Raw genomic sequence first — 22,632 nt, 5'->3', positions numbered from 1 at the left:
ACAACCGGATACCATTTGGGTTGTGTAACGCACCGGCCACATTCTAGCGGATTATACTGCATATCTTCAACAAGATGTTCGTGGGAAACTTCAAAGCCTTCCTGGACGATTGGTCAATATTTAGCACGAAGGACGGACACCTGGCAGCACTTGGTGAATGCATGGAGAGATGTCGCAGAGCGCGGCTAGCATTGAATCCCAAGAAGTGCAGATTCATGGTTCCGCACGGAAGACTGCTCGAACACATTGTCTGTAAGGAAGGGTTAAAGACGGACCCCGACAAGGTGAGAGTCATTCTTGAAATGCAGCCATCTACTAATGTGACGGAGGTAAAGTCTTTTCTCGAGCATATAGGTTATTATAGGAGATTTATTAAAAAATTTGCCAAGGTGTCCCAACCATTAGATAGGTTAATCTGCAAGGAAGAATCATTTAGATGGGATAAAGAGCAGGACAAGGCATTTGAAGGGCTAAATGTACGACTGGCTACGACACCCATCCTGGCATATCCGGACTGGAATAAAGAGTTTCATGTTCATGTGGATGCCTCCAACTATGCGATCGGCACGACCCTAACACAAACAAGTAACCACGAACTGGATCACCCAATATACTTTGCCAGCCAGTTGTTATCAAAGGCCGAGCAAAACTATAGCGCGACTGAAAGAGAAGCATTGGGAATGGTCAATGCTGTGCAAAAATTCTGTCATTATTTGCTCGCTACACCGTTTGTGTTCTATGTTGATCACCAAGCGTTGTTGTACATGATTAATAAACTGGTCATCCAAGGGAGGATCAGCAGATGGCTACTCCTATTGTAGGAATTTACTTTCAAGATCATTGTCCGGCCAAGAAAGAAACATGTCAGCACCGACCACTTGTCGCGGATCAAAACAGGGGAACCAGCAGAGGGTGTGAATGACTTTCCTGATGCGCAACTATTTCAAATTGTAGTGCTGTTAGAATGGTACAAGAGTATCGGCGAGTACCTGTCAACAGGACAGTTTCCCACTGGGATGCCACCAAGTGAAAGGCGCAAGTTGATAATTAGGAGCCGTACGTTTCAATTGATCAACGAATTATTGTATAAAATGGGGCCGGATAATATTCTTCGGCGGTGTGTTAGAAAGAGGTACCGCGAGTGTTAAAAGAAGCACATGAGGGTCCCGCGGGAGGACACATGGGACCCGACACCACTGCACGCAAGATATTGCTTGCAGGTCTCTGGTGGCCAACGGTGTACAATGACGCACGAGAATGGGTCGTCGGATGTGACACTTGCCAACGCACCGGGAAGCCGCTGAAGCGAGACTTCATGCCACTTAACCCCTCCCATGCGCAGGAACTTTTTGAGCGATGGGGATTAGATTTTATTGGACCACTAAGGGTGAGCAAGACTCGACGGTGCCGATACATTATCGTTGCAACAGAGTACCTGACCAAATGGGCAGAGGCACATGCGTTACCAGATAACTTGGCCATCAGCACTGCGAAGTTTAGTTATGAATAGATCATTACCAGGTATGGAATTCCGTTGCAATTACCAATAGGGGAGGGCATTTTGTTAATCATGTCATTAGACTGCTCACCACCCAGTTCAAGATTTATCATTCACTGTCGAGTCCGTACTATCCAAGAGCAAATGGACAGGCGGAGGCTACTAATAAAATCTCAGTATCCATCATCTACAAATCCTGCACAGTGGAAGGTGCTGACTGGGAGGAAAACTTACCTGCGGGGTCCGTCCATCTAGTCTCCTAGGCGTTTAGGAACATCACCGGCAGTACCAGAGCCTCAATCTCAGGAAGAGGGAATGCCACATGCCGTGGTTGTGCCGACAGCAGAGGAGGCGGCACCGGATGTGGGCATGGCTCCGACTAATGAGGAGGAGAATAGTGATGCGGCATGGTCATTGGAGGACTTCGCCAAGGAGGATTACAGGTCGGATGAGGACAGGTGCAGGGACTACCTCAGGACTATGAAGTTTGCATTGAAGAAGGGACATGATGTGGTAATTCAAGCTCTGACTCAGCAGAGGGAGTGGCATTTGATCCGAGCGAATATTCGGGGGGTTTGTCATCAACGATTTCAGACTTGTTTTGTGGATAGAGGTTGGCCGGCGGTTGAGACACCAGAGATGTTGGCAGATTGGGCTACTGAGCCAGAGTTGGGACCGAGTGACACTCAGTTGATGAGGCTAGCACATGAGATTGTGTGTTTGTACAAGGAGGTTTACTATGCTCTGCGGCGCGCGGAGGCGGACAGGGCAGTGGACAATATTGCATCACAGAGATCTCTGGCGGTTGAGAGGGAGGGAAGAGAAAAGTTAGCCGCGGACTTGGCCGACCAGCAAGCAGCATGGGCAGCGGAGCGAGCAGCACTATTGAGGGATATGGCAACAGTTGTGCAGGATAAGGACGTGGCTATCCGAGATGTGGAAGCGGCTGTACTGGATAAGGATGCGGCTCAGCACGAATTGCAATTAGCCAGGAGACAGGCTATGGAGGCTACGCTTCTTCTAAAGGAGGCCGTCGAGGTTAATTCTCAGATTCAGACAGATTTGCGCACCAAGACAAAGCAGGTGTATGAGTTACGTCACCAGCAACACTCTTCTGGGATGCCTCCTCCTTCTCTCGTATTTCTTTTGTTGTCTATAAGTTGTTTCCTAATTTTGTTAGTCGTCAGGGGAAGACTTTTCTTTTGGGGGGGATGGTGTCAACCGACTAGATTGTCGTCAATGTTTCTGTAGCCGATGGGATGATTGTCGTCGGTGTTTTTGTATTCTGTAGCCAACGGGTAAATAGTTTGTAGCGGACGTAATGTTTGTGGCCGACGGACTCCTTCGGGAAGGTTCGGCGGATAGTATTTATATCCCGTCTGGGTACATTGTAAACCATCTTATCACCAATTATGTAATCTGTTGGCATATGCGAATAATCTAAAGAGTTCTGTTGTTCATTGTTTGTGTGCATTTCTTAATTAACCTATGCGGTAAACAATATATTTCTAGCGTGTACCAAGTACAAAACATTATGGTTGTACACATCATATATTGAAAATAAAGCTATATCTTTTTTCCATATTGATGTGTTGTTTCTGAATTATTGTATTGAATAGATTCGTGGTTATATTTCTGTTTACTTTGTAAGTTTACGCATTCACCATAGGAAGTAAACACAAGGGGACTAAGCCAACGGTAGTATGGGTTCTAATTTCAGAGCAGAGTAGCTAGCAATTGGGACATGAGATATATAATAATGTTACTCCTTTCATTTGATACTATTTTATGTCATTATTAATTTCAGATATTTATATATAAACAATGAAGTTTATCTATATCAGCATTTCATACACATTTGAATACTTACTAATTAGCTTCAAATTTCTGATGGTTTTAAGCCAATTGTTATGGTTTAAAATGGATTTGTCACATACTAAAAACACCTCTATGTTTTACATGGAATTAATGAGCTGATTTCATTTCTAAAATGCCCAAGTTCCTCCAAGGTCAAAGTCACAGAAAATATTAAGTCTTCAAAGGCTGCATAAGGTTTTTATAAGTCAATTTAATTTTTTATTATTCAAAATTCTTTCTAGAAACCTATGGTTCAAATACTAAAATGTCATTAGAATTCAAAACAAGCAGTTGAAATACAGAAAAACAATATGCACAACTTGATTACCCTATTTTCCACGCGGACTAGTCCCTTGACTTTTTTGGCCCACTCCCATCCTTAGTACAATATAGGGACACAAGGACTTCATTTTTACATTCCTCATCTTGTTTTCAATTTGCACAAAATTGGAAACAATTCCTGAAACGGCACAATTTTGGCTGGGTGTTCAGGTACAAAAATTTGTATTGGGACGGACTCCCCTCCCTGGCAGCCCAGCATAAAGTTGCACTAATAAAATTAAAAATATTCCAAACCCTATTTTAGAAGATAAAACAACCAAACACATTAAAAAGAGTACAATTTAGAAGATAAAACAACCAAATAGTCAAATCGAATAACTATGAAATAACCTGAAACACTATTTAAACTCCAACACGAATCCGCCTCTAAAGATGAATTGAGTTTGTGTCCAATCCCACCAAGAAGCCTGAAGGTTCCTGTCCTCAAGCTTCAAAATCAAAAGCTAGAAGCTTCTCAAATTTCTCCAAGAGAAATCAGAAATCAAGTCATATATCCAAGCATACTGAAATGAGCTCCTCTTTTTTCTTTTTAGCACAACCTAGTCATTCTTCACATTGCCTTGCATGTCTCTTCAGCCTTTATTCTTTTTTTTTGCTAACTATCCTTCGTCTAATTAAGAAATAATATAGCCTTTAATAATAAAAAGACTTATAAAATGCATATTAATTTAAAGGTTACTTTATTAAATCCATGTGCAATAGCTTGTCAAATATGTCTTGGCAAGATGCTCTAAGACCAATACTAAAATGCCAAAATATAAAACATTGTTGACTTCCAATCAATATTAAGCATCTGGAAACCCTACTAAATCAAACTCTGGTTAGCCTAAAATTGGATCTATCTAAGCAAATTCTCTCACCAATCTTCGGCGAGTCCTAGTTAGCCCACAAGACCAACGCAAATAGGGCTAACGACAAATCATAATGACTAAGCTAAAAAAGAGGGGGCATTATAGTGCTCCCTACCTAGTGATTGCTTTCCCTCAAGCAATTTGTAGTTGAATGCTGAAATCAAATACCTGCATCCCATATCAACCTCAAGAATGTTGCTCTACCAAAGTGTTGTACTACTCTAATAAATATAACATGCCTAGAATTGTAAGGTTGCTCATAAAACCCCTACTGAAGTAATGTACCAAGAAAGTCAAAATCAAGATCCCAAACTATCATGTTGTCATGACTGTGAGATGTGAATAGAGAGTTTTCCAAAAATCTATCATCACTAAATAACTCTCCAACCCAGAGTGATCTCCCATGGAAGTGCATAACACCTACTATATGCATAAAATAAATCATATCAGCCCATCCTAAGTTGTTGATGTAATGCATGAAAACTCTCGTAGATCTGAAAATTCTAAGGGGCCTAAGATCAAATCTATTATATGCATTTTTCAATAGTAGCTTGATAACGACCACCTCATAAGACATGCTATCAATCATGGTCAATCGTTTGCTCCAACACACCCAACTCATGACAAGTGCACAAACTGAGATTATAAAGTGACCACATGACTCAAATCATCCCAAATAAACATGAATAATTGAGTCATGCCCAAGAAATGCCCCTTAACAAGTTGCACAAGTATACAACTACTCTGAAGTCAATACCCACACTCGAAGGGAACTAGCACAATAGTACAAAGAGATCATGAGTAAGGAAGCAATTGAAAAATCCATGCCTGTCATCAAAACATATCTAGCAATCATCCTCAACCCAGAATCACTCATTTGTTGGACAGAACCCATCCTTCTCGGCTATAGATCCAAATTTGAGCTCATGTGTAAGCTAATCAATAAGTGTGCAACGGAGCCAATTTCATAAATTAATTCACTGCTCAGATCCGGTGACCATCCCTCATTACTAGTTGTACCTAAGTCCCAACTCCTATAGTAACTTTAATTCTCACCACTGAAAATGGAAAAAAATTCTCCAGTTAACTTTAGGAGTGGATTATCAAAGGTCCAATTGCTATCCTCAAACAAGGAGTTATCAACCAACTAAAAGTTTTCCAACACAACATTAAGTTTTGACTGATACAAAGATTTGTTACTTTATCGTTCGAGAAACCTATCCAAGTCATAAGTCTGTTGAATGCTATCAATTTCCTTAATCACTTCCTAAAAGAACTAAAACCATCCTCTATCCTCATGTTCCTATATTAGGTGGTGGCAACAATCTGATTTTCCGCTTCCAACAAAGCAATCTGCATATGCTCTAATATTTCTAGTGTTTTGTTAAGCTCCTCGATGAGTTCATTGAGCTCACCACTGTTTTGTTCCAATTTATCAGCTCGTAATTCAGCAACCTTCAATATATGATCCATGCTGATAACAAACACATATAATCCAATTTCATAGATTCAAGATCTTCTTTGAGTACCAACAAATCAGCAACAAAAGAATCACCTTCTATTCCTCTTTGCCTCATTTGAGCCTTCCTGTAGAGATCCTCAGTGGTCCTGTTAGCATCATCAAAACCTACTAAAGTTGTAGCAACCATATCTTCACAAACTCTCAGCTAATTCTTCAAAGTATGCATGTCATTATTGTCATTTTGAAATGCATTTTCTGATTGATCATCCAGATTACATCATGCATAAGTGAGTTGCTTCTATAATGAACACATTAATTCATCATCCCCTATAGTATCCCTATCGGATATTTTACCAAAAACCCGTGATATAAAGTGCACGTTTAAACCCGAACAGAAAACCAATATTCAATATAAATTCCAAAACTTAAATTGATTTCTAATCAGCAGATTTACATACAAGAAAACTCAGAAAAGCTTGTTTATTCCTCCAATATTCTGAAAGCGCATATATAAACCAACTCAAATAACCACCAAATGTGTTACGGTATTATACAACAGCAATACAATAACATGCAAATATCCAAATGATTCAATCCTATAAACAGTAAAAATAGTCAGCTCGGCAAATGTAGATAAAACCTATAAGAAGGCTAGGTTTGCGTCCAACCTTCAAAAGATTCTTCAAGGGTTTGCGTCCTCGAAAAGATAACCAGCAACTATTTCTAGCTCCCAGATTAATATGTGTTTTAAATATTATATCTTCATATATCCTCTCATGTGGAGCATTGTTGTACCTTTATCACTTTTCCCAATGTGATGCACGCTCATTCAAGCAATGTGGGATAAAGCACCTTTTTTGTCCTTTAGTCACTTAAGTGAACATAGTACCTTTTTAAATAAAGTGACAAGTTAAATGAACTTTAATAGTCACTTAGTTAGTAAACCATATAATTATCAGGCATTAAAATAACTGATCAAATGAACTCTAATAAGCATGTGCAATAGCTCGTTGGAAAGCTCTCGGCGAGACGCTTCCAACCCAACACTGAGGTACTGAAAATATTGAGCTTTGATTACTTACTAAAAATAGTAAGCATCTAGAGAACCTACCAAAACTACTCTGATGGGTCTAGAACTGGAAATGTCTACACTAAATTTCGAACTGAACCCCGTAAACAACCTTTTCGCCGCCGAAACCTAGGCGAAGTGCGCTAGCAACACAAAATTATAATGTCCCAGAAAAAGGGGACATTACAAAGCCTCCCTTCTCAAAGATTGCTTGCCCTCAAGCAACCCGCTTATATCTGCTAAAACCAAATGCCAAAATCCCATACTCACCTCGAGAATGAGGTTCTACTCCTCAGCTAATGTACCCCAACATGCATCTTCCCAAACTCAGAATGTGAAACAATACAATAGGAATCAATGTGCCAAATAATTGAATGCCAGGATCCCAAGTCTCACCATAAAGGGACACCAACTATCATGTGCTACTGCCCGATGTGCCACTACCCTCAGTCAGAATGAATGCCTCACTCCATGAGTGACCCTGCGAGTTTCTACTGTCAGGTGATGATGGGAGCTTGGCAATATACCAATATCCACCCCAAGATGATAACGACCAAACTCTCCTCCTAGCTCCCCGATAAAAGGCAATGCTTAGGGATGCTCCCCCTAGATCCCAAGTGAGAACTCGTGCGCTAACTAAGATACCACTGACGAGCTCCTGTGATATCTATACCACTGTACCACTCCTGCAATAACTGTACCGATGACAATGACAGATCCAGCCAATCTGACTCCACCTCCATATCACTCTGGCGAAAAGGGAGTAATCCTAATCTCTGAAACTCTGACATGTCAGAAGGCTGAAACACATAGATCATAATCCTATGACTATGTAACAACATAGCATAATCCCCTAGATGTAAGATACTATTAACACCTGGATCCTCGATTACCCAATCAACATAATCTTGGGTAAAGGAAAGAGTGGTTGGTGAATCACCAACATCATGAATGCTAACACTGTCTCCAGTATACTGTTGAATAAGAAATGGAGACACCTCATGTGGTATGTAGGGTAATGTATGCTCTCCCCACTATAACTCATTGACCCCTAAAGGCCAAACAAAATCAGCGAATATACTACTAACATACACAAGCAAATCACCGATAGATGGCATGTACCAACAAGAAAAATCACCAATCACCTCATAAGAGTTAGGTGATAAATCTCTGCGTAAGCTAAACAACCCCTCAGAACAAGCCAAGGATAAATCTGAACTTCCTACTCCACCATAAGTATCCTTGTTCACGTCAAAAACTTCATAAAAAGGAAGGTTCACCATTAATTGAAATCTCTGAATTATCCTCACTTGTGGTATCACTAACCATGTCCTCATGTGAAAATGTACAGCTGCTGTCATAAATTTCAGAATTTTCAGACTCATCCACTTGCTGGTCCATAGAATTTTTCTCATCATGGAAAGTCTCAAATGGAAAAGACGTGATTGAATTACATTGTTATCCTTCACATCTACCCACTTTATAAATTTCTTCAATGATTTGGGTGATTTCTTGTGCCCTTGAACCACGGTTGTCTTCTTCATAAGTGGCTGCCCCACTCGTTTGATTTTCAGCTTTGTGGATGGAATAATGTGTTAAGCTCAATTGAAGACATAGCTCATCTATCTCACTCTCCTTGTCCATTCCAAATTTTATTGCTAGATCTCTATCCATTAATAGTTGCAAGGACTCATATTTCATCATTTTCAAAGTTTCAAAAATAGTATGTAAAAGAGGACTTGTGACACTGCATACATTCTCATGCCTCTCTTCTATCACAATCTTCCGCACGAGATCCTCAATCAAATTAGAAGAATCATCCATCCTCATCAACACTTGGACGATCTTGTCCTCTTTGACTAAAAGCATATCCAATAACTCAAGGAGTGATAATGGTTTTTTGACCATCTCCTTCAAACACACTTAGGCTGTTCTCCATAGAATTTTCTAATTTTTCAACACCTAGTGGAACAACATTTTCAGATATGTCCTCTAACTCAACACGTGTTATATCATCTATCCTACCAACATTGCGGTCCATTTGCTCCTCATAATCTGACATAATTTCCAGCCTAGTATCATCATAAAATTTATCCAAGTTAATTTCCATGTCACCAAATAAGATGTTGGTGTTTTCCATGTCTAAACAAGATAGGGAGTTGCCAACGTTGGTGGTTTGGTCAACTCTTCTACTTGGGCCTTCAATATGCTCATCAGGACTAGTGTAAACAGCTCCATAAGTTACTTTTGTCTCCCAATTACTTGTGCCATTATTAGTATTTTGCATATTATCATGCGAAAGTTGCTCTTCTTTTCTAGTACTATTATCTAGCTGATTGATATCTTCCCTATACAAATTTTTGAATCTTCCCTCTGTAAAGAGATCCTGAGCCAAATCATAGCATTTGTTCCTTATCATATCCATCTTGTTTTGTAGTTCTAGCTAAAGGTTCACATAATCAATGAAAGGAAATACTTTTTGAAGCTTTGACAGAAATTTTTTATAATCATCGTACAGTCTCCTTACTTCAGTTTTAATATCGAGTTGGAAATCTCGTCCCACTTCCTCTACTATGTAGCTTTTCAAGTGCCTGAGATGGACCCAATCCTATTTCATAAATTCTACCCGTAGGCTTACTTTTGCAAACTGGACCTTGAAGCTGAATACAGACTTTCAGAAAGTTGTATTACCACTATAATAAACTCTACTAATTTTGACCACGGCATTCTGAACTGTGACTGGGATATTTCGTCAAACAGTTAACAATCTCTAATCCTTCAGAAGATATACGTTCAGAACAATCTATTCTCTGCAAGTTCTGCCCAATGGTTCAGGTCCGTACTCCAAATTTTCCTTCAAGGCTAAGTCTTTCAGCTGGCTTTGAAATATCTTATTCATTGAAATATTCCTTGCCGGACTTGAAGAAACAATGGAATAAAATTGGCAAGAATTATACCAAACAGTTGTCCAACACATAAGGTTACCCAGTAAGATTATCACAAAATTTCACGCTATATTTAAGCACACATGGTTGTGAACTAACTATGGCGATTAATAGAATCTTGTTACCAAATGAAGGAAGGTACATATATTTAATGTTTTCTGACAATCGAACCAAGGCTTCAAACTTTAATGCATTACATAACTGCCACTGCATCCAACAATGAAGCTCAACATGGTACAAGAAGTTACAGAAAAGTGTATTAGGTATAGACCTGAGTTTCCAAGATAATTCGTACTGTATATCCTCTTCAATCTTGAACCTTTTTCTACTTCTCTTTCAGGGCTTCTCTCTCAAGGTTCTCTATCTTTATTAGCTTCAGAAATTTTAGGCCCTTCCTCCAACTCATCTATGATTGCTTTTGTTGCATCTGTCAAGGCATCTTTCCAAAGAAAAGAACCCAATCTCAAAGAAAGTTATGATGTTGGAATTTGATTGATCGTGTTAGCACTATAAAAGCTTCAGAAAGAGTGATTTCAGATAAAATACAAGCCGAGATGCTATCAATACTGGTGAAGAAACTCCTTCCTATGGGAGTCCGAATTGATGTGTATTACTCCATTTCTTATGCGTTCACCCTGTTCAGCTGTGTGAAGATATTGCCAAGACGTGCTCCTAGTTTATTCACACGACTAATGTATTCATGAGAATCTAACATTCTGACCTGTAGCAGAGCAGCTGCCAGCCTCTACCCGATTGTTAGCCTTTACCTGCTTGAGTCAGTGTTTTACTGTTGCCAATGAGTATCACGACCACCACTTTAATCTCTATCACCCCTTGACGAGCATAGATTGTATTATAACCGTGCCTTTATATTGCCAAATGATTGTACTACTAGCTTCCTTATTCCATTCGAGGAATTGCCAACTGTCTTTATCAAATTTCTAGGTTTTTGCTTTGCACCTTACTGCCTATACCTGACTATGGACCTCACATCAATATGGCGGCCCGGAAATGATAAAACGTTATTCCCTTGTATTCCAGCACAAATCACTGATAGGACCCAATGTGTAACGGCACCAAGTTTTAACCTTAATGCTTCCAAACTGTGCATTTCGGTTGTGGCTATCCCGACTGCCTAAGGCTATCAACCCAAATATCCAAAGCTACGGTTGGGAGGAGAAATAACTCACGAAAACGTCCTACCTTGAGGGTGTAATGATTCAGACTGTCATTTCTTCCTCTTCCTGGCTTCAAACACTGGAGTGGCCTAATAACTTGACAATGTACGAGTTTATGCTGGCAATGTGCAATGTCGACCCTACTAGCCGTCATTCATATACTTCGTTGGTGCAATGAAATATGATTCGGTAATCCTTCTCAACCCGCGATTATTCTCATTAGTCACGCTTCCTAGTTATACATGTGGCAACATCCTGTTGGAGTTAAATTTGTACATGTCTCTTGGTTGACTACCCACACTTCATTCGCTTGGGTATGAAATAAGAGAAAGCTGCCAAAAATAGAAGAAAAGACTGCCGCCAGATAATAATTCCTTGACTTTTCTTGGATGCAGAAGCCTCTGACCGTTCAAAATAAATCTTTGTCTCCTTTTCGTCTTGACAGGATAGATAGTATTGCACTGACATTCACACAAGGGAAATATATATATCTTTCTACGATATCATGTACAGACAACCACATCGTATCTCCACAAGGCGAGTCATTGAATTTTTGACTAAAGGAGTTTGAATTTGAATCCTCAATCTGTATCGAGATACTGATCAATTATTGAATCTTCTATCTCATGTCTTTTCCTTCCACATAGAGGTTTATTTAAAATCTGAAATAATATATTCAGAAGATAAAGCTTGATCTCCTCCCCAAGGAAATTTAATGAGACCCTTGTCTAGAATTCTAAGTAGTCTGTTATAGAATACCACTGTTATTGAACCTCACAGGCTGGCAAGACCTTTGGCTCTGATACCACTGTAGTAGCCCTATCGGATATTTTACTAAAAACCCGTGATATGAAGTGCAAGTTTAAACCCGAACAAAAGACCAGTATTCAATATAAATCCCAGAACTTGAATTGATTTCTAATCAGCAGATTTACATACAAGAAAACTTAGAAAAGCTTGTTTGTTCCTCCAATATTCAGAAAGTACATATGTAAACCAACTCAGATAACCACCAAATATGTTACAGTATTATACAACAACAATATAATAACATGCAAATATCCAAATGATCCAATCCTATAAACACTAAAAACAATCAGATTGGCAAATGTAGATAAAACCTATAAGAAGGCTAGGTTTGCGTCCAACCTTCAAAGATTTTTTAAGGGTTTGCGACTTCAAAGAGATAACCAGCAACTATTTCCAGCTCCCAGATTAATGTTTGTTTTAAATATTATATCTTCATATATCCTCTCATGTGGAGCATTGTTGTACCTTTATCACTTTTTCCAATGTGATGCATGCTCATTCAAGCAATGTGGGATAAAGCACATTTTTTGTCCTCTAGTCACTTAAGTGAACATAGTACCTTTTTAAATAAAGTAACAAGTTAAATGAACTTTAATAGTCACTTAGTCAGTGAACCATACAGTCATCAGGCATTAAAATGACTGAGCAAATGAACTCTGATAAGCATGTGCAAAAGCTCGTTGGAAAGCTCTCGGCGAGATGCTTCCAACCCAGCATTGAGCTACCGAAAATACTGAGCTCTAATTACTTACTTAAATATTAAGCATCTGGACAACCTGCCAAAACTACTCTGATGGGTCTAGAACTGGAAATGTCTAGACCAAATCTTGAACTGAACCCCGGAAAGAACCTTTTCGCCCCCGAAACCTAAGCGAAGTGAGCTAGCAAAACAAAATTATAATGTCCCAGAAAAAGGGGACATTACATCCCCTTCATAGGTTCTATCAATATCATCATAGATCTTCACATCCATGTTTGATTGAGCTGCATACAAACTCAAGGTTGCTACTATGTCGTCCTTCCCAAACATTTTCTCAAGATGTGGAGGACATCTTGAGATACCATCATGCTCTCACATTGAGTAAGACTATCCTCAACAAAATGTGTGTCGATTACAATCTCAAAGTCACCAAAATAGAGACTTGAATAACCCATACTGTGAACAATATCTGAATCGATTTCACCACCAACATTTCTGTTATTTTGTAGGAGCAAATTTGTGAAATTACTATTTTCTTCATGGATGGTCTGAATTTCTTTGGCTGTCTTTATCAGCATTACATTCCCCATAAACATGATTAGGTGTCCATCTTTACTAGCATGTGAAACAAATCTGCTCTCTTCTCATTTTGTTCTTGCTCATTTTTTAAGATCCCAGAACATATAAGCTCATTAATCTTAGTTCATTTTTAGTCATGTGGTCATTGGACCCTTCAATTTTATGTCGAACCAATCCTCTTGTGAACTCATAAGCAATAGGGGGTACAAATTATTACTTCCTCCAAATGGTTAGCAAATTTTATTGCATTTGCTTGCATTTTTCAACATTTTCATCAAGGATTAATGATATTATAGTGCATGCAAGCCCTTATATTGTCTAGATAATGCTTCTTGATTTCAGCCTAGAAGCATTGAAATAATTAAAGAATCAACTCATTAAATTCAAGGTCAATCATAATGGAAAACGATCAGAGACCTTTTCCTAAATTTATAAGATCACCCTTTTAAAAAACAGATGTGTCTTTGTCATCATGTAAGCCCTGAAAGCTTATCAAATTATTTGCCAAACCTTCCTTAACACATCATCATTATAGGGTGCTCTAGGAGATCTTATCCACATGATCTCACTGGGACAAGAAGCAATTGTTAACATGAATGTTGATGGTATTCCTTTGGGGGAGTATCCTAAGCATTGGAGAGATTGTGTACATGATTGACATGTTGCATTCATCACTATGTTTGCCATTGATGCCAACATAGCATTGTTTCTGAGAAGATTGAAAAAGTAGCAGACAGAGAACAAGGTCATACAAACTATGTATTGATAATCAGATCAAGCGCAGTTAAGTATGTATTCGACATTGCGTCCTTATGAAGTGGACAAGTATGCATACAAAGAGTCGAAGAGATGCGGAAGTTATTCATGATTTACAGAAGATAGTAAGCAAACAGAGTACCTGATAAGTAGTTTTTGATGATTGATTTGTATCTCTTAACTGGCATAGAATCGTGATGAGTGCAATTAGACTGTAATAGCAAATAGCCTGATGATGACGTCAATAAGTGCACAAGGTCAGTCATCACATGTGTGAGAAGTTGTAAACACTGTAAGCTGACGGTAACTTGTAATTACGAAAAGATGTAATGTTTTGTAATAATGAGGTCCTATTATAATTAACTGGGAAAGCCCCAAGGCCGACTCAACGAATTATTTTGAGTATATCGTATAAAGGAAGGTTATTTTCCTTGTGGAGAAGTGTGACACGCAAGCAAGTGTGCCAATTGTACAAGTGATATGTGAAATTGGTAAATGTGTGTAAATGATCCAAGGGATTATTTGGATGTGAGGTTGGCGATCTAGTATTGAGATCAGAAAAGGATTAATCCAGTCAAGAGGGCAGAGAAGTTCGAGATTGTTCATTTCTATTATTCTACAAGAAATAATACAGAGACCAGTTGGGCAGTGAGTTTGGTGGGTTTTGCCCCTGAAGCTATTTGGACAGTGAGTCCTTCTACCTTCTACAACTCTTAACAGAGTTGGCACAACTCCTAATAGGCTTGGAATCTCCTAACAGGAACTTATATGTACTGAATGTATTTCATTGGTTCCTAACCGAGTCCATCCTCTTACAAGGAAGTTTTATATTAGTACATCATTTTGTGGGTACCATCCCCATCGAGGTTTTCCCTCTAATCAAGGGTTTCCCTAGTTAACATATTTGGTGTTATTGTGTATGTATATCTTCTTATGGTCGCTGATAATATTGTTCACATGGTTAAGGATTAATAAGGTTGATAAATGTTTTAATAGTTGGATAACTGATTCACCCCCGACCCACCCTCTCAGCTGTCTTGGTGGACTTTATTTTCTAACAGCAACTGCAAGCCTAACATCTCTATATGGATATTCCAAGAACTTTTGTTGAACCAAAACGAACATTGAGGGTTCCAAGCCCGATTAAGAAGCTTACAATCTGCCTGGTATACTTTGGACAAATATATTTCTAATTCTTCCAACTTGAAGAGAACAATATCCTAGGTGGAAAATTATAGTGGTATCAAAGCTAAAAATCTTTTCATCTAGCTAAGTTAATTCAGAAAAAATTACAAAAGGTTATTAAGAAGGGATTTTTACAGAATTTTTGGGGGAAACATGTTGCATGTCAAAGAGATGGAATTATATTTCCCAAAGCCATTGTCATTGCTAGAGAAAATAAATGTGTCTGTGTTAAATTCCTAAGGTTGAAGAGACATTGTCATGAATAATTTTGCTGACAGATTTTGGTAAGGGGAGATATATAGTTGTGCGGGAATCATTTAATATCAAATGATATCAAATCTTGGTTCACTCGAGGCATATATAAATGAACCGTTTAATTATTGGTGGGCCCGTCTTGTTTTTATAAGGACTATAATTTGCCCTTAGAATGTTTGAGATTGCATGAAAGGTTTAATATAGTTTGAAGTTATTGATTATTATAAACTATGTATGAGAGACATCATGGTTCAAAGAGAAATTATTATGTGTCCAACATTGGTGATTCATTGGGCCTTGAATCTTGATTAAATATTTGTAGAAGAAATTGGAATTTGTAATGTTTTTTCCTCTTAACTTCCGAGAGCCTTGTTGTGGGCTCTAGACAGATTCATTGATCACATTTCTAATATAGATTAGGCGAAGATTTGATTGGATGCATATACTCAGACACATTCGGCATTGCCCATAAGCAAGAAGTTTGTTGCAGACCATATTCATCGTCTGGAATATATTTTATAAACAGATAGATTTTGTGCTTGTCATAAATCCTTGTCTGAGCTCAACACCATGTTTAAGCTAGTATGCAGTATACAAGAAGCTAAAGGACTGAGAAATAGATACTTTTCACCGTCTGTCTAGTTCATCTGGCAGTGGTTGTAAAGAGAAGTAGTGGTCTATAGTAATATTGATAGTTTTGGAACTGTTCTATGTACTTTGCAATATGAGCTTACAATTTGAAGGAAAAAAACAAATGCCTGTAGCATTTTCGTTCCACACTACGAGCAGTAACTTGGTCATTATAGATACAACTCAGGGTCTAGGTTTCGCCATCTGTCCTTCTCTGTTCAATGAATAAGGAACGAGGGAGTTTGTTGATGCATGTGAATGACAACAATGATTTAATGAATGCTTTCCAAGTTGAAAAAAAAAAGGTCTAAATGGAGTAGTTCAACATATCAGATAACACAAAAGGTCTTGGATGCAGCCCGAACTTCCATTAGTGAGTTTGGCGGTGACAATTGAACAAGCATTGGAGGCACTCCGCACAAAATATCTTCAAATAGGCACAGAAATGGCTTGATAGTTGTTTTGACATGTAAAGTTGGGCGTATGAAATTTTTTCGGAACTACATTGGCAGCTCGTTTATGTTTTTTCTGCATTCACAAGTGGGAGTCATTAATAACTTAAGTTCACTTATCGAAGAGCACTGAATGGTTGTAACACTCCTCAATACTGGAACGACCACGTCTGAAAACTTAGAGGCTTTATTATATGAAGCATTCCAAAATATTGCAACTGTGCAGTATTTCTTGAGCCTGCAATTACAAACAAGTCAGTATTTCCCGAGTTTGAATGATTTCCTTGGCATTTATTACCTGACAACCATTATTACCATGTTTGAGTCGTTTTTGTGAAGTCAACAAAGATAGGTGTTGGGTGAATCACTTCTGGTTTTAAAGTTTCACAAACATATAAGAATCAACAGGGAGGTATAAATACAGGAAGCATTAATTGAGGTAGTTGCTCAAAACAGTGTGTAACCAAAATCAATTTGAAATCAACATATCACTGCATATTGGTATTTCTAAGGCCTTGCGTTAAACCATGGTCTAAGTAAAAGATGGAAGGTGTGTTGGAAAAGAATTTGGAGACATCTTGGATTGCAGACAAACTGGTAATTAATTGGTAGCCAGAGCCTCCATATATTGCTAAGTTGAATATGTCAAAGACTTGCTTGTGTAGTAAGAAACCTCTCATATTGACCAAGTGTGAGGAGATTGTGTACAATCAGCTGGGTGTTTTCAAAAGATTGGATATACAGCAGATGCTATCAGAGAGAGGTTGGTCTATTATCTTCCTAGTGTAACTGTGTAATTGTGTTGCTCTGTTTCTGAGTAACGTATCAATAAAGTTGAATATTGTTACTAATAATTTCATAGCTTCAGTTTAATCCCACTAAAAAACCACACTAGTTTATTTATATTTAATTCCTTATGCAAGTATCAGAATTCTGAGTTTTTTACAACGAATAAAAGCATAACCACATAAATTACTGCAAACTGGTACGTCAGGGAAAGAAACAAGAAACTCAATAAACAATAATTTCATCAAGCACTGCTTGCTATTAAGTAATCCCTAACTGACAAGGCGAAGGATTCAAGGATTAAATTTATTGACATCAGCAGCTCAAAAGTGGAACTGGATATAGCGTTGCTACTGTAAGCATCTGATGTTCTTATCAGTAATAATAAACTGGGTTTTTGTTTGATTCAGTAATATGGAAATTTTGAAAAATAAAATTTTCTCCACAGAATTCAATAACAATTTTAATCACGAACAACTCAGAGACCAGCAGAAAAATAAAGAATTTGGAAATGGACTCTATATAATCAGATTGCAATTGGGTTCCATGAAACCTTTGGAAGGTGTACTCTCGAATTTGGAAGAGTTAGATGCATATCTATCCAAAGTGGACTAGTCTGATTGGAGGCTATTAAATTGAACCTTGCAGCCTTCAATGATTTTCTTTATCTAGCACAGGCTAATGGAGCATCAGAGTGAAGATGTGAGGTTAATAGTTGCTACTTGCCTTAGTGAGATTATCAGGATAAATACTCCTATTGTTCCTAACGATGATAGCACATTGAAGAAGGCATTGCAATAGATTGTGGACTATTTATATGGACTACATGACATCAAGGTCCCTACCTTGGGTGAGAAGGTAAAGATCTTAGAACTCATGGCAAAAACCACATTTTTAATTCTCATGTTAGATATTGGTCGTGAAGAGATGATCCTATAGTTGATACAATGTTTCTTAAGGGAATACTAGAAACACCCAGACTGTCTGAGAGCTTGCAAAATAACCATTATGTCATTAATCCTCGACGATGATGATGATGAAGTATCTAAACAATTACAATCAAATTTGTTGGCTCTATGGAGAAGGAGGAATAGAATCTCACCCATGGCTTATGAGCTTGTGGAGGAATCGATTGGACATTAAGTTTATCATGTTAAAAGAGTGTATGAATGAGCATGAGCTAAGGTCAACGGGTTTACAGGATGCAGGATCTCTGTAAATGAGTACGAATCAAACAAGGAAAGAGCAGCTTTGTTTCACTTGCCAACACGCTTGGTCGCATTTCTGAGTTCAACAAAGAAGAAGAGGCAGCTCAAGAAGTGCAGATCAGCATTGAAAAAGTTGAGAACTCTATAGTTCAACTTCCACATAATGAAACCCATAAGATGGAACCAAATACGGATGTTAGTAAGGATTCTACGAGCATCTTACTTGGTGACTTGGAAGTGGTTATTGAAAAGCCTTTTCATGAGAATGTCTTTCTACAAGATATTTCCAAAGATGAAAATGAATCTCTCCATGAGGATGAACTATTTAAAAACCATGATGTCAATGTTGATGAGACAATACATTCTGAGTTGGAGAACAATTCTGAAAATGGTGCAGCTGAAAATGAAAATTCTTCTGTATTCAAGAGCTAGAGCAAGATGAAGTTAATATAGAGTCTGATTTGAAGGACCGAACAGAAATTTTTGGTCTAGATGATGAATTAGGAGTACATGATGAAAGTATCAGATGATATGGTCACTAGTCACTACAGCCTTAGAGCATTCTATAAATACTCATTAAAATATTGAAGAGACCTTGTGGGTAGTTCAAATTGAGGAAATAAATAAAGGAATTATGAGTGGAATCAATAGTGAATACCTTCACACTCTTAAAAAGGCTGTAGAGGGAATTAAATCCGATACCTTGAAATCGCTCCAAGATAGAAATATAGCCATCAAACATGAAGAAGATAAAGAGGAGGCAGATGAACATTGTCTTCAACTAAGTATGGCATATTACTCTTTATGCCAAGCTGAAAATCAGACTTCTATAGCAGCCACTTACAAAGAAGATGATCTTAACCACGCCCTTGGTGAAAATGAAGATGAACTCAATATTTCCATTGCCCCTTATCCAATTGAGACATTCTATGCTAAAAGTCAACCTCATGAATTCTAATTTTACATCAGCAGTTACACATCTTCACAACATAATGAGGACGATGGTGATTCAAGTGAAACTAGTTCTGACACTTTGTGTGAAGGTGATTATTTGATTGATTACACTTATGGTGAATTGGAAAATTCAGAGTAGTCCTTAATGCATTCTGAAGGTTTCTATAATCTAGCTAGTGATTTGACACTTGTTTCTTATGATATTGAAGCTATCTATTTGTTGATTGGTGATTTTATCTTTTTGCCTACTTCAGTTATCACTAGCTGTCCTGTTTGTTCTACCATTCTATTTTCAGATTTAGCTTGGTCCGAAGGGGTTATAGAGTTGCATGGGTGTTCATGAACACATAGCCATGTGTTAGATAATGTACATGAGATAGATTTCTTCCATACACAGGTGCACAACACCTTCAGTATCATACCTAACACTAGCATATCTTATAGCAGCAGTATTTGGCAGCCTATTGGGTTGATAATCAAGCATATTGGAGGTGTATTTGGCATCTATTGGGTGGATTACTCATTCCAATGGTTATTACAGGAAGATGGTAGAATGATACACATCTCTTTCTACTCCAAGGATCAGATGGATAGACTAGTTAGGGATCCAGGAGTTGACTGGATGAGTGCTTTACCTTTTGTGGTTTGTGACAAATTGCTTCATAGTTTGGGGCCTAGAGCAAATGTAATCAGAGTAATACAGCATATAGGCGTAGTTGTGTTTTACAAATTGACCTGGCATTTAGGGATCCTACTAATGGATGGGCTACATCTTTATTTTTTGTTCTACGGCATGGCACCTCTTGATTATATAATTTTCAACATGAGCTATAGAGTGGCTACAGATGGATGCGGGATCCTTGTATTGGTCTACGGATTCATGATTGCTTGAGGGAAAGCAATCTCGAGGGTAGATTGTAATGCCCCCTTTTGGTTTGGGGCCATCTGTAAAATATTTTGAAGTGACTTAATTGGAACTAAAGGCAGATTATTTAAAGTCATTTTTTAAATTAAAAAGGAGATCAACAGGTGACGAAAGAGGAAGAAGATGAAAGACAGAATGGGGAATGTGAGGAGTCACCAGGTTAAGCTTAAAGAAGGGAGAGGAGCTCTTTTGCAGCTATGCTTGGATATTGTTTTTTATTTCATATTTCTTCTCTTGAAGAATTGGAAGCTCAGCTTCAGCTAGCTTGAGGACGGAAACCCTCCAACTGAAAGTATGCTTAAACTTTAATTCTACTCTCCAATCAGACTTTCTATTCTGCATATACAATTGAAGCTGAAAACTATTCTGCTGAAGAATTTGATTGTAATATTCGTTGACAAATTATGTTGCTGCTGGTTATTTGTGTATTGTTGGAGGTGAAATAAAACATAATTAATTTTCTTGAGGTTATTATTTGTTGGATTTAATCTGAAGTTGCAAAAAAATTCTGTTATAATTCTCAATATTATTTTGTGAGGAATTTGGTTAAATATCCCGGGTGGGATATTACACAGATTGAGAAGGATGGCACACTTCTAGGATTGGTTGGGGTTTAATTGGTTAAGACGCTTATCCTAGCAGTGACTCAGATTCTAGTTCTGATTTTGATTTAGGATCCTAAGGCTACCATGTGTTGTTTATAAACAGCCATATATATTCTTAATTATATCTTAACATTACTATTATTATGAACAGCTGATTTTGAACTTCTTTGTTTACTATTTATTAGTTTAACATTTACATTTTGATTTTATGTCATTCCATGTTTGAAACTTGGAGCCGTTGGGCCCTTTTGCTAGATGTATATCATAAACTGACAATGAAAGCATCTAAACTTTGTTAATTTCCTTATTGATAATTCACATGTAAAATCTCAAACCAAGTCTAATGCTATGCATTGAGATTCTAAAATGACTATGATGAATGCTTTATCAATATTATGATATGACTATTTGAAATTTCTCTCTATACAAATATCCCCCTTTTTTAAATCGCCATAGCCAAACTAGAAACATGTCCCCTCATCCCCTGTTGTTCACATTCCTATCTCCAAAAATCTGTGGAGCATACTGAATTACCAGAAATTTTACAACATGTAGCAATAAATTCTAAAAAACAGATAAAGAAACAGAAAAGTGCAATTTCCTCAGAAAATGGAATCAGAAAGAGCAACAAGATGAAGCCAAACACATTGTGTTTCATGCACATTGTAAAAATAGACCAAGTTTCAAGGAATGTACGTTCCTTCTCAAACACTGTATAAAAACAAACTCAAAATTAACTGGAACCTAAAAGTATATTTTTGCCTAATAAATTTCACTTCAAAAATAAGATAAATAGAGGATAAAAAGTATTTCAGTATATGCATTAGGGCATACCATCTTCAGTGTACAGTTTGGTTGAGACAATAAAAATCTAGCAATTTCTAGTATATTGCCAAGAAGGCAGGCAGGACCAGGAAGCGCTGGAGATATATCTGGGGGAAGAAGATCCAGATGACCAGGCAAAGCAGATGCTATCTGTTGAATATAGAATGACCAGAGAGCTTGACTCATGACCACCTAAAATCACAGACAAAAATAAGAAACATAAATCCTTTGGAAGGGTACAACAATGCATCACAATAACACAATTACTTGGAAAAACATGCCAACGTAAATTCACAGTCTATGGAATTTTCAGCATATCTCTCAATCATAATGCACAATCATTTCCACATTTCTTAGTAGCACAACATCTCACAAAATATAGTAGTTTCATTATCTAATAGTAAAGTAACTTGCCACCAATGAATGGAATAATATACTTGGGTCAATGAGCATATAAGAAGAAAACACAGTTGCCGAAAACAAAAACTGCTTTCCTTACCTGCTTCAGATTTGGGAACTGCTTCCATAGAAAAGGAATCGACATAATTTGTGCTGGAAAACTCAAGTTAAGGGGCAACTCATGGCCAGTGTAATATATCTGACTGGATTGGGAAGCAAGTCTTGTAAGCACGCACTCTAGACGAGATACCCCAGCTCCAGAAACGCTAGTTTGTCCTCCTTGTGACTGCAGCAAAATATAAAATATCGAAAAAATTTAAGTCTACTATTTGATATTGAAGAATTTCACTTCCCTTTAATA

The 22,632-nt window shown here is 37.8% G+C and overlaps 1 protein-coding gene across 1 annotated transcript in view; it reads right to left on the bottom strand.

Annotated features, from left to right (window-relative positions):
* UPL6 (ubiquitin protein ligase 6) overlaps positions 1-22,632 on the bottom strand; it is a 326,331-nt gene that overhangs the window by 215,156 nt on the left and 88,543 nt on the right. The window contains exons 6-7 of the mRNA XM_089829692.1: positions 22,372-22,557; positions 21,882-22,064 (exon numbers count right to left, since the gene is read on the bottom strand). Of these exons, the coding sequence (XP_089685818.1) occupies positions 21,882-22,064; positions 22,372-22,557 (369 nt within the window). The remainder of the gene's footprint in view (positions 1-21,881; positions 22,065-22,371; positions 22,558-22,632) is intronic.

This window comes from Cupressus sempervirens, chromosome 1, assembly GCF_028749045.1.
Source record: "Cupressus sempervirens isolate cs-2001-9-10 chromosome 1, ASM2874904v1, whole genome shotgun sequence".
Taxonomy (NCBI): domain Eukaryota; kingdom Viridiplantae; phylum Streptophyta; class Pinopsida; order Cupressales; family Cupressaceae; genus Cupressus; species Cupressus sempervirens.
Note: the sequence above shows the minus strand (reverse complement) of the source record. Positions and strands in the feature narration are given on the sequence as shown.